The sequence below is a fragment of the Heloderma suspectum genome, chromosome 6 (assembly GCF_057233095.1).
Source record: "Heloderma suspectum isolate Gila_16-S chromosome 6, 16-S_ref, whole genome shotgun sequence".
Lineage (NCBI taxonomy): Eukaryota > Metazoa > Chordata > Lepidosauria > Squamata > Helodermatidae > Heloderma > Heloderma suspectum.
The window spans coordinates 36451696-36465144 of record NC_139463.1 but is presented as its reverse complement, the minus strand read 5'-3'; the positions used below and the strand labels follow the sequence as shown (position 1 = coordinate 36465144).

The window sequence follows — 13449 nt, the reverse complement described above, 5'->3', positions numbered from 1 at the left end:
CCCATTTCTTTAGGTTATCAAAGCAGAAGTTATTGATAACCTCTTATCAGTCACCTTTGGAAGCCTCAGGCCCATGTTCTTGTTATAGAACAATAATAGTTGGTACTTAACTGGATAAATGGATCAGTTAGTAAATATTTGAGGAAATGAACAGTTAACTTCTTATTACAGGTATTTGCTTTAGGATTTCTGCAAATGCAAGCTCAGAATTAAAATAAAAATAAGGCTTGGCTTTCTTGAAACTGAAAAAAAGCAAATGAGCTCCCTTTAAACTGAAGTCTCTTGGCAAATAAGGGAGAGGATGGTTTGGAAGTGCTAGAGTCCTCAGGCATTTGAAACACCACCTTGTGAAAATATTCATTTCTGTCAAGACAAATCCTTAATTTTATATAAGCTACTGTTGGTGCTCTTCTTATTTTTTTAACAACTGTTTCACCTGCGTCTTTTCATGTGATGGTACATAATTAAAGGGCAGCTGTGATTAGGTGTGTGTCTTCTCTGAACCTGAAAGGCATGATAATTCTTTTGAGCAGAATTGTGCATGTATGTGGTAAATACTTTGAAATTGCCATGGCAAGTGAGCATCTTCTGAGCTGCTGTCCACCTGGCTGGCTGGGGGTGCTGGGAGTTGTCATCCCAACACATCTGGAGGACACCAGATTGGGGAAGGCTCTTTTATGGGATCACCCCCTGCTTTGGATATACAAGGTCCTAGGCTCAATCCCAGCAACTCCCATTTTTTCATGTAGATCACAAGGGGCTTGGACCAAAGTTAATAATTCCATTAGTATAGCTCCATTAATGGCTGTTAGCTCTGATGGCTATTTAGAACCTCTAGTTTCAGAGGCAGTGTATCTCTGAACACTAGTTGCTTGAGTTGAGGCAGTAGCAGCTGAGAAGGGCTACTGCTTTTGTGTCTGGCTTCTCCAAAGCATTGGGTTGATCATTTTGAGAAGATGGACCTTTGCTCTCATCCAGCAGGGCTCTTTGCATGTTCACTGAAATGAATGTGGACAATCTGTGGCCCTCCAGATGTTTTGGCCTACAACTATCAGCCCTAGCCAGGATTGGCAATGGTGTGGGATGATGGGAGTTGTAGGCCAAAATATCTGAATGGCCACAGGCTGCCCTCCCCTGACTTAAAGGATCTTGGGTAGCAGAAGGCTGGAAAAACCTGAAGCTCAGTAGTAGGTGGCATACCTTTGCAAGTACAAGGTCCCATGTTTGATCTCTGGCATCTCCACTTCAACTTTGGAGAGTTTGTCATGGCAGTAAATTCAGCGGTGGGGTGGGGGCACAAATAGCCAGGATTCCAATGGGACCATTTTTTCTTTCTCTAACTCCCCGGTGGTGGTGGTGGTGAGGGGGATGGCATTTTGGAACAAAAGTGTAGGAGACGGAAGCTGAAAGCCTCCTCTCCTGAAGTGCTGTGGTCACAACCCAACTTGGGGCTGCACATGCTTACATGGAAGTAGAGAGATCTAGCACACATACTCCACAGTCCGTGCTAGAGAGAAGGTTAGGTTTGGCCCTTTTCTTCAATGTTAAGTGAGTGGAAATTCCTTAGAAGAGTTTTCTGAGCATTTTCTTTCTCACCCCCACCCAAGCTGTTGGAGAATTCTACCTTGTCCTCCAGATATTATTCAGGTAAAATGCACTCTTGTGCATTTTGCTCCTAACTAATAGGATGGAGCATTTTGGAAGGCCATTCTTTGGCTTAGCTACAAGGAAGCTGCCTTATACTGAGTCAGACCCTTGGTCCATCTAAACCCAGTATTGTTGGCACTGACTGGCAGTGGCTCTCCAGGGTTTCAGGCAGTTTTTCCAACCCTGTCTGGAGATGCTGGGGGTTGAACCTGGGACCTTCTGCATGCAAAGCACGTGCTCTGCCACACTGAGCCATGCAGTCCCTCCCCTAATAAGAAGCTGCCTTATACTGAGTCAGACCATTCGTCCATCTAACCCAGTAGTGGCAACACTGACTGGCAGCAGCTCTCCAGGGTTTCAGGCAGGAGTTTTTCCAGCCCTACCTAGAGATGCCGGGGATCGAACCTGGGACTTTCTGCATGCAACAGGTGCTCTACCACTGAGCTGTGGTCCTCCCACAATGAATGAATGAATGTCCCCCTGGGCATACCTTCCTGGCTCTTAAACCACTTTTTGCTCCCTATATCACCTCTTCAATTACTTGACTCCTGCAAACCATTCTCTTATTTGTGTCTCTGTCTTGGGGTGATGGGAGTTGTTGTCCAACACATCTGGAGGGCACAGTGTTGACAAAGACTACTGCACAAAGATTACTTTGAACTAGTCTAAGCTCACAAACGTGTGAAGCAATGAAATTAGGAGAATAGCTGTCTAATTACACGTTCTGCATTTAGATGAGGAATCTAGGAGCATTTCCTTGTATGATTGTATCTCGTTAGGATAAGTACAGGAGGAATGGCACATGTAACAGAACCCCAGTGGCTGTTTTTTCCCTCCCCAAATTTGCTTTTCTTTACATTTGTTTACTATATACTCCAGCTGTCACTGATAAATCATTATCCCAAGTTTGTCCCCATTTTAACCTTTTGGGAATGTCTTGTTAAGAATGTTGTTGCTGTGAATTGCTGGAGTAGTCATTTCTCTAGGTTTAACACTCCTCCCCCCAAGCACACACAAACAGCCCTCTCAGGTCTATAGGAATGAGGTTTCCTGTGGGGTGGATGAATCTTCTCTCTAATGCACACACATTGCACACGTGCATACATGAACATGAAGGTACCATGTAGTGCTCACCCTGCCATTTCAAATGCAGTCAAAGCTTATGTAGCAGGAATTCAGACAGATTATAGGATAACTAAGTTTTTCTAGCATGTTTCTAATTAAAAGAACAAACACCTCCTTGCCTTTTAAAAACAGTGCTAGACAGCCTATTGCAAAGGAGATGAATTCAGCACAGAGTAGAAATTTCAACAACGTGTAATGGGGTTGGGAAAGCAGAGATCCTTATTGTGAGAAGGAGGATGCTGCAAATATGCCCCGGTTTTCATCATCAAACTGTTGACTGGTATTGGAGATTATGGGCACAGCTCACAATCTAAAGGACTTTGGTGTGTGTCTGGAACAATGTGTGTGATCCACAGAAATGCAAAAGCCCATGTTTCTATGGGGTAGACTGCATGGGTTTGCCACTTGCACATTTTTGCAACCTAGCACAAATTTGTGACTTGTGCATGCTTATCTCTGCATGTCCATGAGCCAGACACTGGGCTACAGCCATCTTGTGCTCACTGATAGTCTTTCAGTGTTCATTTAAAAATAACATGGAAACTTGTAAATCTAAGGGCTCGAATCAGCCTTTTGCTGCTGCTGGCACATGGTTATTTTCAGGAAGTATGGATTTCATGAACAGGCCTAGCCTATGTTGGAGGGACTTATGAAACTGCTACAAAAATCCAGCTCACTGCTTCGATCTCACTGATTGAAACTTATCCATGGGCTACAGGAATCACAGGCTCCAGAGAAAGCAATGTGAGATGATTCTCTTCTCTCTTTCTTTCTTCTCCTCTTCCTCCCTTCTCCTTCCCAGGGCCAATTTTGAGAGTTAACCTGTTTGGGGATTACAGCCCTGCCTGCTGTGAGTAAAGAAGGAAAACAGAGGTATGGCCATATTGCTTTGGGCTCATTCAACTTCCCACCTGGGTTCAGACTTGAGGAACTATAGGCCCCAGTGCTCCTTGCTGGGCCTGTATCTGCATGTGTTGGGTCCCCGCCCATAGTCCAGCCATGGCACACAATGGGTCTGTGCCTGTAGCTCAACTCTCCCACACCTGGGATGGCCTGATACTTGCAGTTATTATTTGTTCATGTTACAGAGAACTGGCCATGTTGACTTACTGACCGACTCTTCTGGGGGAGAGGAGAGGTCTTTGGAAGCTTACTCTTACCATCTGAGACCATTTCAGGCACAGGTGACACTCCCTGCTGAGCTTAACTACAGAAAGCAACCCTTGGCTGTGATACTGGAAGGAGATAGATAGCTGTGCTGCCTCTGCTTAGAAACAAAAATGTGTGAAGGGAAAACCATGGTTATCTGATGACTCAAATAGTTTGCAGCTGTTCTTTCAGTGTTAGAAGAAATCCACTCTGCTTTTGTTACTGGAAAGGTCTGGAGGCAAATCTTCAGGCCATTAAGTATGAAAGACACATAGGGTCAAATCTTTATTCATTATAAACAGAGTTGCTAGGCTTTTGATTCCAGTGCAAAGTGCAGCGTCTACAGTCTAGTTAAGAACTTGGTTTCTTCAGAATCTTGGCTTTAAATTAAACAATCCAGAGAAGGTTTAGTTTGTTTGCTTATTTGTTTTGAATGCTCATGTCAAATCAGTGAGACTTGAGAGTTCAGTTGTGCACTGAAGCCCTATTCAAGTGACCTTCATGGTGCTTTAATGCTTCCTGGACTGCATCCAATGTTTGTAGCTCTGGTTGTTGCAGAGAGATGCTTAAAGGCTCAGAGGCCAGACTGGGCCTGGATAAGCTTTCCAGTAGTTGGAGCAGAGCAGGAGAAATTCCGGGCACATGGAAATTTGATGCTCGCACCTAGGAACTGTAAAGATTGTCCAACCCCATAAAGAGCTAGCACATAAACATTGGCGATGGCATCTGATGTCCCACTGTATCATAACACCTTTGCTTGCTGCCTCACCCACTCTCACTGGTAAACCTGTTGAATTTCCCTGTCCTTGCTTCTCAAAAGCATTCCTCTATGAAAGAGTAACAAGGTGCTCACTCCAGCCTTATAATAGGCAGGGTTCTCCCCCCCCCCGTCTGTCTCTCATAATAATATTTATATAATATTTGTTCTATGATTGAGAAAACAGAAGTGTGTACACTTACCATAAGCAGAATAACTGCTGCAACTTCTGCAAATAGTCTTCTTGTATTAACTTTCCGGTATGTAAATGTAGCCTTTCAATTAATCAAGAAATAACAATATTGCTACCTTTTTTTGAAAGCAGCTATTAGAGCTACATTGCACAGACTCTATTACTGGAGTAAATTAGGTGGATTAAGCAGGCTGTAACATTTATTTCAGTTGTGTAAAGTACAGTACTTTGGCCTTTGTTTTCTACAGTAGTTAGGGTCTGTTGCTGGGTGGAAGAGAATTGGAGATGTGTGGATGCTAAGGGAGACAATAGTGCTGTAGGCAGTGGCAGTTCTGGAGTTCATTGGGATAGAACAGGAAGGTGGCCTGTGAAGACACGCTACCCTTTGTCTACTGGCCAACCAAGACCAGAATGAGTGAACGTGGTGACTTGAAAGATTACATTACTTGGCATGTTGGATTTTTACTACAGCCACTGTTTTGCTGGTGCAAACATTGCATGCCTCTATGAAAAACCAAACCATTTCCCATCCCTTCTTCCTGGAAAGATGCCAGGAAGATAACAAAGAATATCCCAGGCATGCTCAGGCCATGATAGACCCCCTCAGATCTGTATTTCCACACATATTCCAGGCCAATTCAGCATTATGCGAAGTAAGCACTGCAGAAATCACCTGGAGGATGCATTATCAGGCCTTTCCGGGCTATTTATTGGTCAGTTTGAATTTTCCTTCTCTAGGAGCTGCCCGGACCCCATTGAAAGTATTGTGAAATATTTTCTCTGTCTTTGGGTGGTTGGCAAAGATTTCAAGGCAAAACTCTTCCATGCACGGTGTGGAGAATGTGGATAGGGAGTCATTTTCATGATAATAGAACCCAATGGGATCATTCCAAAAAGCTGATTGGTGGGAGATTCAGGACAGATAAAAGGAAGCGCTTCTTCACACAGCACATAATTAAACCATGGAATTCACTTCCACAAGATGTAGTGGTGGCCACCAATTTGGATGGCTTTAAAAGGGGAGTTGACAAATTCATGGAGGAGAAGGCTGTACATGGCTACTAGTTCTGATGGTGATATGCTACCACCAGCGTCAGAGGCAGTGTGATTATTAACATTATTAATTTCATTTCTATACTGCCCCACAGCCAAAGCTCTCTGGGCGGTTCACAACTATTCATAAGAAATGCAACAACAGCATTACAGAATGCAACCCACATATTAAAGGAAGAGGGAGAAGAAAAACACTTATTGTTCATGAGCAATAATCCACAATGGGAGAAGATGCAATCATGAAAACAGAGGTGTGCAGTTGCCAAATTCTTTACTGCTCTTGTTCATTTAACAGTAGCTCCCTGGCATGCACACCTGGCAAATTATAGGCCAAGTTGTTTATTAGATGTTCTAGATCTCTGCCAGAAAAACTGGACAGTATGCCTTCATATGTACACCCATTGCTGGGGAACATGGCCAGGAGGATGCTATTGCACTTGCACGCTGCTTGTGGGTTTCCCGTGGGCGGGTGGTTGGCCACTGCATAAACAGAATGCTGGACTAGATGGACCCTTGATCTGATCCAGCAGGGCTCTTCTTACGTTGGTGCTCTGGAGGCCCCCGCACCACCCCCATCCACCATAAGCTGTTTTGCTGATTTAGTTTTAGGATCTTGAGAAGTAAGGATTAGTAAGCTAGTTGGATGTGTCATTTTGAAAAGCAACTGACATTCCAAACTTCTCTTTGCTTGGTTCTTTAACAAATATATTTAATTGGCAATTGGAATTGATTTGATCATCTTGCCTGGCCAGCAGTTGGCCTTAGTCATCCACTGGACTGCTTGACAAATGTGCTAACGTTGTTAATGTGCTTAAAGGAAGCCCTGGAAAAGGGGATCATCCTTCTTCATTAAAACAAAACAAAACATAATCTGGATTCCTAGCTCCCTTCCCAGGTTCTCCAGAAGTTAAATCTGAGCAGGAGCGGATGCATTACCAGAAGTCTAAATGCATCTTCATGAAACATCACATAGCGTGCAGGTTGACAATTAAACACCCTCCTGCTGAGGAGTTATGTTTACCTCCCTACTTTTATGAATGTGATTGTGCAGATAGTGTGTGTATGAGTGACACCACTGCTTTGTGCAGGCATGTGCTCCACCTACCCCTGATTACCAAGGACAACCGTTATTTTCCATTATTGTTGGAAATTGGAAACCAATTGTTTGGTTTTAATTTTTGTGAACCACCTAGAGAGCTTCGGCTATTGGGCGGTATAGGAATGAAATAAATAAATAATCTGTCCCTAATGAATCACTCTCTCCATTTTGTGCCCGTTTCCATCCCCCCATAACCCCCTTTCAATTTTTTAAAAGTGCGAGTTGCTGGAGATGTCATTCTTCAAGATTCAGCTCCTTTCCCAGGTTCTCCAGAAGTTAAATCTGAGCAGGAGTGGATGCATTGCCAGAAGTGTAAATGCATGTTCATGGACACCAAAGCACATCACCTAGCATGCAGGTTGCCAATTAAACACCCTCCTGCTGCTGGGGTGTGTTTTGAACTATTGATAACCTATGTAGAAAGGTGTCAAATACTCTCCCCTGGAATTTTAAATCGGTGGAAGCCAGCCGATAGCAGAATTATTGAATTCAGGATTAGGGATGTACGGATTCCCCACTGTCGGTTCTGGTGGGGGATCTGTGGGGGGGGGAGGCGATCCATTCCTCCCCCCCCCGAATCTTCTGGAGCGGTTCGGCTCCACAAGGATTCTGCAGAGCCGCACCGGCTATAGGGCTGCTTACCTGTTTGCCTCCTCCACGCTGATTGCCATTTCTTTAATCAAAAAAAAAAAAGCGATCGGCAGGATGTGCCCATAGACTTATACGCAAATAGAGCTGTGAATCTTGTGTATAAGTCTATGTGTCCATAGGCTTATACGCAAGATTCACGGCTCTGTTTGCGTATAAGTCTATGGGCACATCCTGCCGATCGCCTTTTAAAAAAGAAAAAAAAGAAATGGCGATCGGTGCAGAGGAGGCAAATGGCATCAGTGGAAGAAGCAGCCAAGTGCCGTTCCGCCTCCAGTCGTCCTGGAGCAGAAGTAAGTGGTGCCGATCTGCCGCGGATTTCTCTTAACAAGGAATCCAGCCTCATTTGAATCCGTGGCGGATTTCTCTAACAGCCCTATGCAGGATACAGAAGGCAGAGGAGAGCTGGTTGTCATCAGAACAGTAAGAATTGGTGCACAAGCCTGCTCTTTTTCCTCCTCCCTCCCTGTCCCTTTTCCCTTGTGTCTTATGTCTTTTAGATTGTAAGTTTGGGGGCTAGGGACTATATTCCTTCTGATGTTTGTATGCTGCTCTGGCATCCTTTTTGGCTGAAGAACAAAGTGAAAATGGTTATAACAAGAAAAATAATGTAAAACCATTTTTTAAAAATAGACCCTGTTGTGCAGTGTATGATCATGCAGGGAGGTCTTGGGCAGCGCTCATTAGTATGAAGATTGCAGTGCCACAAGCCCGTTCCCTAAAGCAGCACACCGTTTTAGCTGTTTTATTTTAGATTGTAATTGGTATTAGCTTGTTTAATGGTTTAATATGTTTTTAGGTGTTTAAATTATTTATTGTTTTATGCTGCTTAAATTGATTTTATCTGTACACCGCCCTGATATCTTAATGATATCGGATGGGATACAAATGTTTTCAATAAATAAATAAAATAAGTAGTTCCTATTTTCATCTGTGAATTGTTGGTGAAGCATGAACAAAGTAATCTGGGCTTGTTTTTCCACCACTTGAAGCCATCCACTCTTACTGTCATGAGGTTGGTTGGGTTGTTTTACGGTGAGGATGGCCTTTGGCCACTGCCCATCTGTTGTACAGATTTTTCCTCTTACTTTATGTGGCCAGGAGTGGGAGTTTGGTATAATTTTAATGGATGGGTTTTTCATATAGCAGCTGTTAGATATCCCTTCGCAATCTTGAGTCACAACAAGAATAGCTGTTCACTTCAGGGTTAGGAGCAGACCTGCTGTTCTTAAACGCTCTCTTTAGAGAATCTGTGTGCTGTCCAAGAACACATCACAAGTTTATCTGTAATTCGATTCTACCATGGCACATACTTTTGATTATGCTAGTCCTTGCTCAGGACTCCTTTTATTTTCGGAAGCCCTTACTGTTCCTCCTTCCCCTTACAAAATTACTCCGTAGAACGTCTTGTGCTGATGCTTGTCATACAATCGTCTTACTGTTGCCATGTGGCCCTTCCCATTATCCACAACCCTCCTGCATCCATTCGTAGTTTGCCAGTTATGGCAGTCAAGGTTTTCATCCACCCTGCTGCGTATCACTTCTCTCCTCCTTGTTAAGGCAAGATGGCCTTTTTACATAAAGCTTGGTGGTTGCCCATTTGTATTTTATTTGGATTTTTTTCCTATTTTCCCAAACGTTTTACATTTCTAGGAACCTGGGATTTGAGGCTTGAAAAACACTGTTGCCCATGCATAAGAATATGCCCCTCCTATAGATCTTGCCCCTAAAGATATGCAGAGAATGCCTTTAGACAAGAAGTTTTTCAAAGTGAAAATTGCAAGCATCCAGCAGAGTCAGTGCGGTGTAGTGGTGAGAGTGTTCAACTGGGAGCTGGGAGATCTGGGTTCTAGTCCCCACTCGGACATGGAAGCTCACTGGGTGACTTTGGGCCAGTCAGCCCAACCTATCTCACAGGGTTGTTGTTAGGATAAAATGGAGAGGAGGAGGATCATGTAAGCCGCCCTGGGTTCCTTGCAAGAGGAAAAAAGGCGGGATATAAATGCAATCAATCAATCAATCAATGCAATAAATAAATTTTAGGGAAAGAGAGGGAAGACATCCGCACTTTTATTTATTACACTTTTATCCTACCCTTGTTAGATCAGTGTTAGCTGGAGCCATTGCACATTATCCTTTGTGAGGTGTATAAAGATGGGAAGGTGTGACTGGCTCAAGCTCAATGAATTTTTGGGGCCTGGCAGGAATTTAAACTCTTTCTTCCCAGCCCAAATAAAAGACATTGGGCAGTATCAACGGTAACATTCCGCAAACTCAAATAGCACTAGTGGAGCTCTGCTGAATCTTTCCATTGTACAAGCGGGTGCCAATTACTTTTGCGCAACCGGTAGTGCAAGCAGTTGCACAACAGGTTGCACAAATGATGCAAAGCACTTGCGCAATGGGTGCAAGTAGTTGCGTAACCCAAGCAGAATGCATAACCAGTTGCACAATGCGTTGCACAAGCAGAATGCAACATTGCTTGCACAAGCATAACTTTACTTGAATTCTCCTCTTAGTTCAGAACCTAGTTACTGCTAGCTCATCTTTTGTTCTAATGGACAGTTGGGTACTGCCCATTATCCCCCCTACACAATATTGCCTGTCTAAAAGAGGGAATTATTATTCATTATTCCTAATGAATATGCAGTGGAGGTGAAGAATAGATTTAAGGGACTAGATTTAGTAGATAGGGTCCCGGAAGAACTATGGACAGAAGTTCGCAACATTGTTCAGGAGGTGGCAACAAAAAACGTCCCAAAGAAAACGAAAACCAAGAAGGCAAGATGGCTGTCTGCTGAGACACTGGAAGCAGCCCAAGAAAGAAGGAAAGCAAAAGGCAACAGTGAGAGGGGGAGATATGCCCAATTCAATGCAAAATTCCAGAGGTTAGCCAGAAGAGATAAGGAATTATTTTTAAACAAGCAATGCACGGAAGCGGAAGAAGATAATAGAATAGGAAGGACAAGAGACCTCTTCCAGAAAATTAGAAACATCAGAGGCAAATTCCAGGCAAAAATGGGTATGATCAAAAACAAAGATGGCAAGGACCTAATAGAAGCAGAAGAGATCAAGAAAAGGTGGCAAGAATATACAGAAGATCTGTATAGGAAGGATAATAATATCGGCAATAGATTTGACGGTGTGGTTAGTGAGCTAGAGCCAGACATCCTGAAGAGTGAGGTTGAATGGGCCTTAAGAAGCATTGCTAATAACAAGGCAGCTTTGATGGCTGAAAGCGAGGAGGAGCTGAGGAACCTCATGACGAAGGTGAAAGAAGAAAGTGCAAAAGCTGGGTTGCAGTTAAACCTAAAAAAAAAAAACAAGATTATGGTAACCAGCTTGATTGATAACTGGCAAACAGAGGGAGAAAACGTGGAGACATGACAGACTTTGTCTTTCTAGGTGCAAAGATTACTGCAGACGCTGACTGCAGCCAGGAAATCAGAAGACGTTTGCTTCTTGGGAGGACAGCAATGACAAATCTTGATAAAATAGTGAAGAGCAGAGACATCTCACTGACAACAAAGGTCCGCATAGTGAAAGCAATGGTATTCCCCATAGTAACCTATGGCTGCGAGAGCTGGACCATAAGGAAGGCTGAGTGAAGGAAGATGGTGCTGGAGGAAAATTCTGAGAGTGCCTTGGACTGCAAGAAGATCAAAGCAGTCCATACTCCAGGAAATCAAGCCAGACTGCTCACTTGAGGGAATGATACGAAAGGCAAAACTGAAGTACTTTGGCCACATCATGAGAAGACAGGATACCCTGGAGAAGATGCTGATGCTAGGGAAAGTGGAAGGCAAAAGGAAGAGGGGCCGACCAAGGGCAAGATGGATGGAGGTGATGGATTCGACCTTGGGGGAGCTGGGGGTGGTGATGGCTGACAGGAAGCTCTGGCGTGGGCTGGTCCATGAAGTCACGAAGAGTCGGAAGCGACTGAACGAATAAACAACAACAAAAGAGGGAAACGTGCATCCCACCAGCTAGGACACAAACACTACCATTAGATTGGCAGTCTTTACATGACGCCTCCAGTACAGCTTTTGCTGTGTATCTGCATCAGAGTCTTATGTTCCATGGGACAGTTCCAACTCTGGAGATTATACTGTATTCAACTATATTAGTTTAGAATTCTGCAATAAGAGCTGGGGGTTTGCTCAGGAGGTCAGCGCCCCCCCCCCCAAAGAGGGATTTGGCCATCCAAATCCCAGTTTGGGGCCAAGTTGGGTCAAGGGGGGGCCGAATCAGCCCGAGCCGCATCGGTCCCGTCTCTGAAGCCATGAAATGGCTTCCAAGTTGGATCAGAGGGTCCCTGCACAGCCCTAACAAAATACCCCAAACTTATACCTGCGTTCATACATATATTTATTGCTTTTAGCCATAGGCCATTTCAGTATACCTGCATTCATTCAGAAAAGTGGGCGAATCAACTTGTGCTCTCCAATCAATCCTGCAACGTATCCAGTACTCTTTGTGCAAAGGTGTCTGACAGCTTGTAAAGAAATGCAAAAGTGTGGAGTAGATTAGGATCCTTGCATCAGTGCGTGTGGCAGTGAAGCGAGTTGGAGATGGCCCCAATGACAACGTTGACAAATGAAAGATTTGACATATGGGACTGAAAACTTCCAGAGTTAGCAAAGGTCATTGTCATTTTGTATAAGAGATGCAGCTGTGTGTTAAAATATATTAATTAAAAAGTTGACTTTTGAACATCTTCCTGGTTATACACCTGCATACTCGTTAGAGGTTTGTTGATGTCAGTCATTGTCAAACATTTGTCATTCTTGGTACCATGATGTTCATGAGAGAAATGATAGCCAATACAAGCAACATTGTCTGATGATATTGTATTATCATAATACATACAAACCAGAGGATCCAGGCATAGGAACCATGTGTTGGGGAAGCAGTTCCAACTTCTTAGAGAGTATGCATGTAACATACTGTGATGCATTCAGGGCAGGCCTTGTGGCCGAAATCCGGGATTTCACTCAGCCAAAGGAGCAGTAGAGTTCCAATATGTTGCAGGCGGTGGTAATTTTTGAACTGCATGTGCTCATCATGATGGTCCCTATAGCAATGCTCCCAAGCAGTGTCCAGGAATTCAGTCAGCTGTGTTTATCCGGATCATCAAACCAGTTCTAGCAATGTTACCTCCATCAAGAACAGGTCTTTATAAAGCTAATGGCTCTATTCACATGTGAAAGGGGGAAGGGTGCTAGGGTAACTACGGAGCAGGGAGGGTTAGGCTAACTATGACACGCTTCCCCGTCACACAACTAGAAACTGCCTGGTGTGCTGTGGTTTACCCATCCCCACTCCATGGTTACCACGTCGTCCTCCCACTACTGGTTATTCCAGCAGCCGTCACTCTGGGAAATGGTGCATACTGGCCGCTCCAGTCGTCGCTATGCAACGGCGACCATATCCGGCTCACTGCCTAGAGCATCACTGGAAGATGGCATAGAGATGGCATGCTCTAGGCTGCTATCTCTATGGTCGTTGTGTTTTTGCGCAGATCAGCCATTTTTAACAGAGGTCCCGCTGTGCGACACGGTAAGCCATCCTGGGCCCTCTTAGCACCACTGCAGAGGGGTGGTTACCTAGCCATCATGACTGGGATTTTGACTGCTGAATATGCTAAACCACCATGGTTCACTCAAAAACATGAACTGCAGTGGCTTAGCATGATGTCTAAACAGGCTCCATGAGTCTTAATTCCCCATTCAAGCCTAGACCACTGCAAAATACTTTGCATTGCAATGAGGCACAATA

General features: G+C 44.1%; 1 protein-coding gene across 5 annotated transcripts in view; it reads left to right on the top strand.

Annotated features, from left to right (window-relative positions):
* Positions 1 to 13449, top strand: part of PPP2R2A (protein phosphatase 2 regulatory subunit Balpha) — a 103695-nt gene that overhangs the window by 33442 nt on the left and 56804 nt on the right. The window contains exon 1 of one of the 5 annotated variants that reach the window (XM_084803946.1): positions 3375 to 3516. The exons of 3 other annotated variants lie outside the window; for them this stretch is intronic. In XM_084803946.1, coding sequence (XP_084660072.1) covers positions 3480 to 3516 — 37 coding nt within the window. In that variant the 5' untranslated portion in view covers positions 3375 to 3479. Of the gene's footprint in view, positions 1 to 3374; positions 3517 to 13449 lie in introns of those variants that run through there. One more of the 5 variants, XM_084803947.1, reaches the window with a different exon arrangement.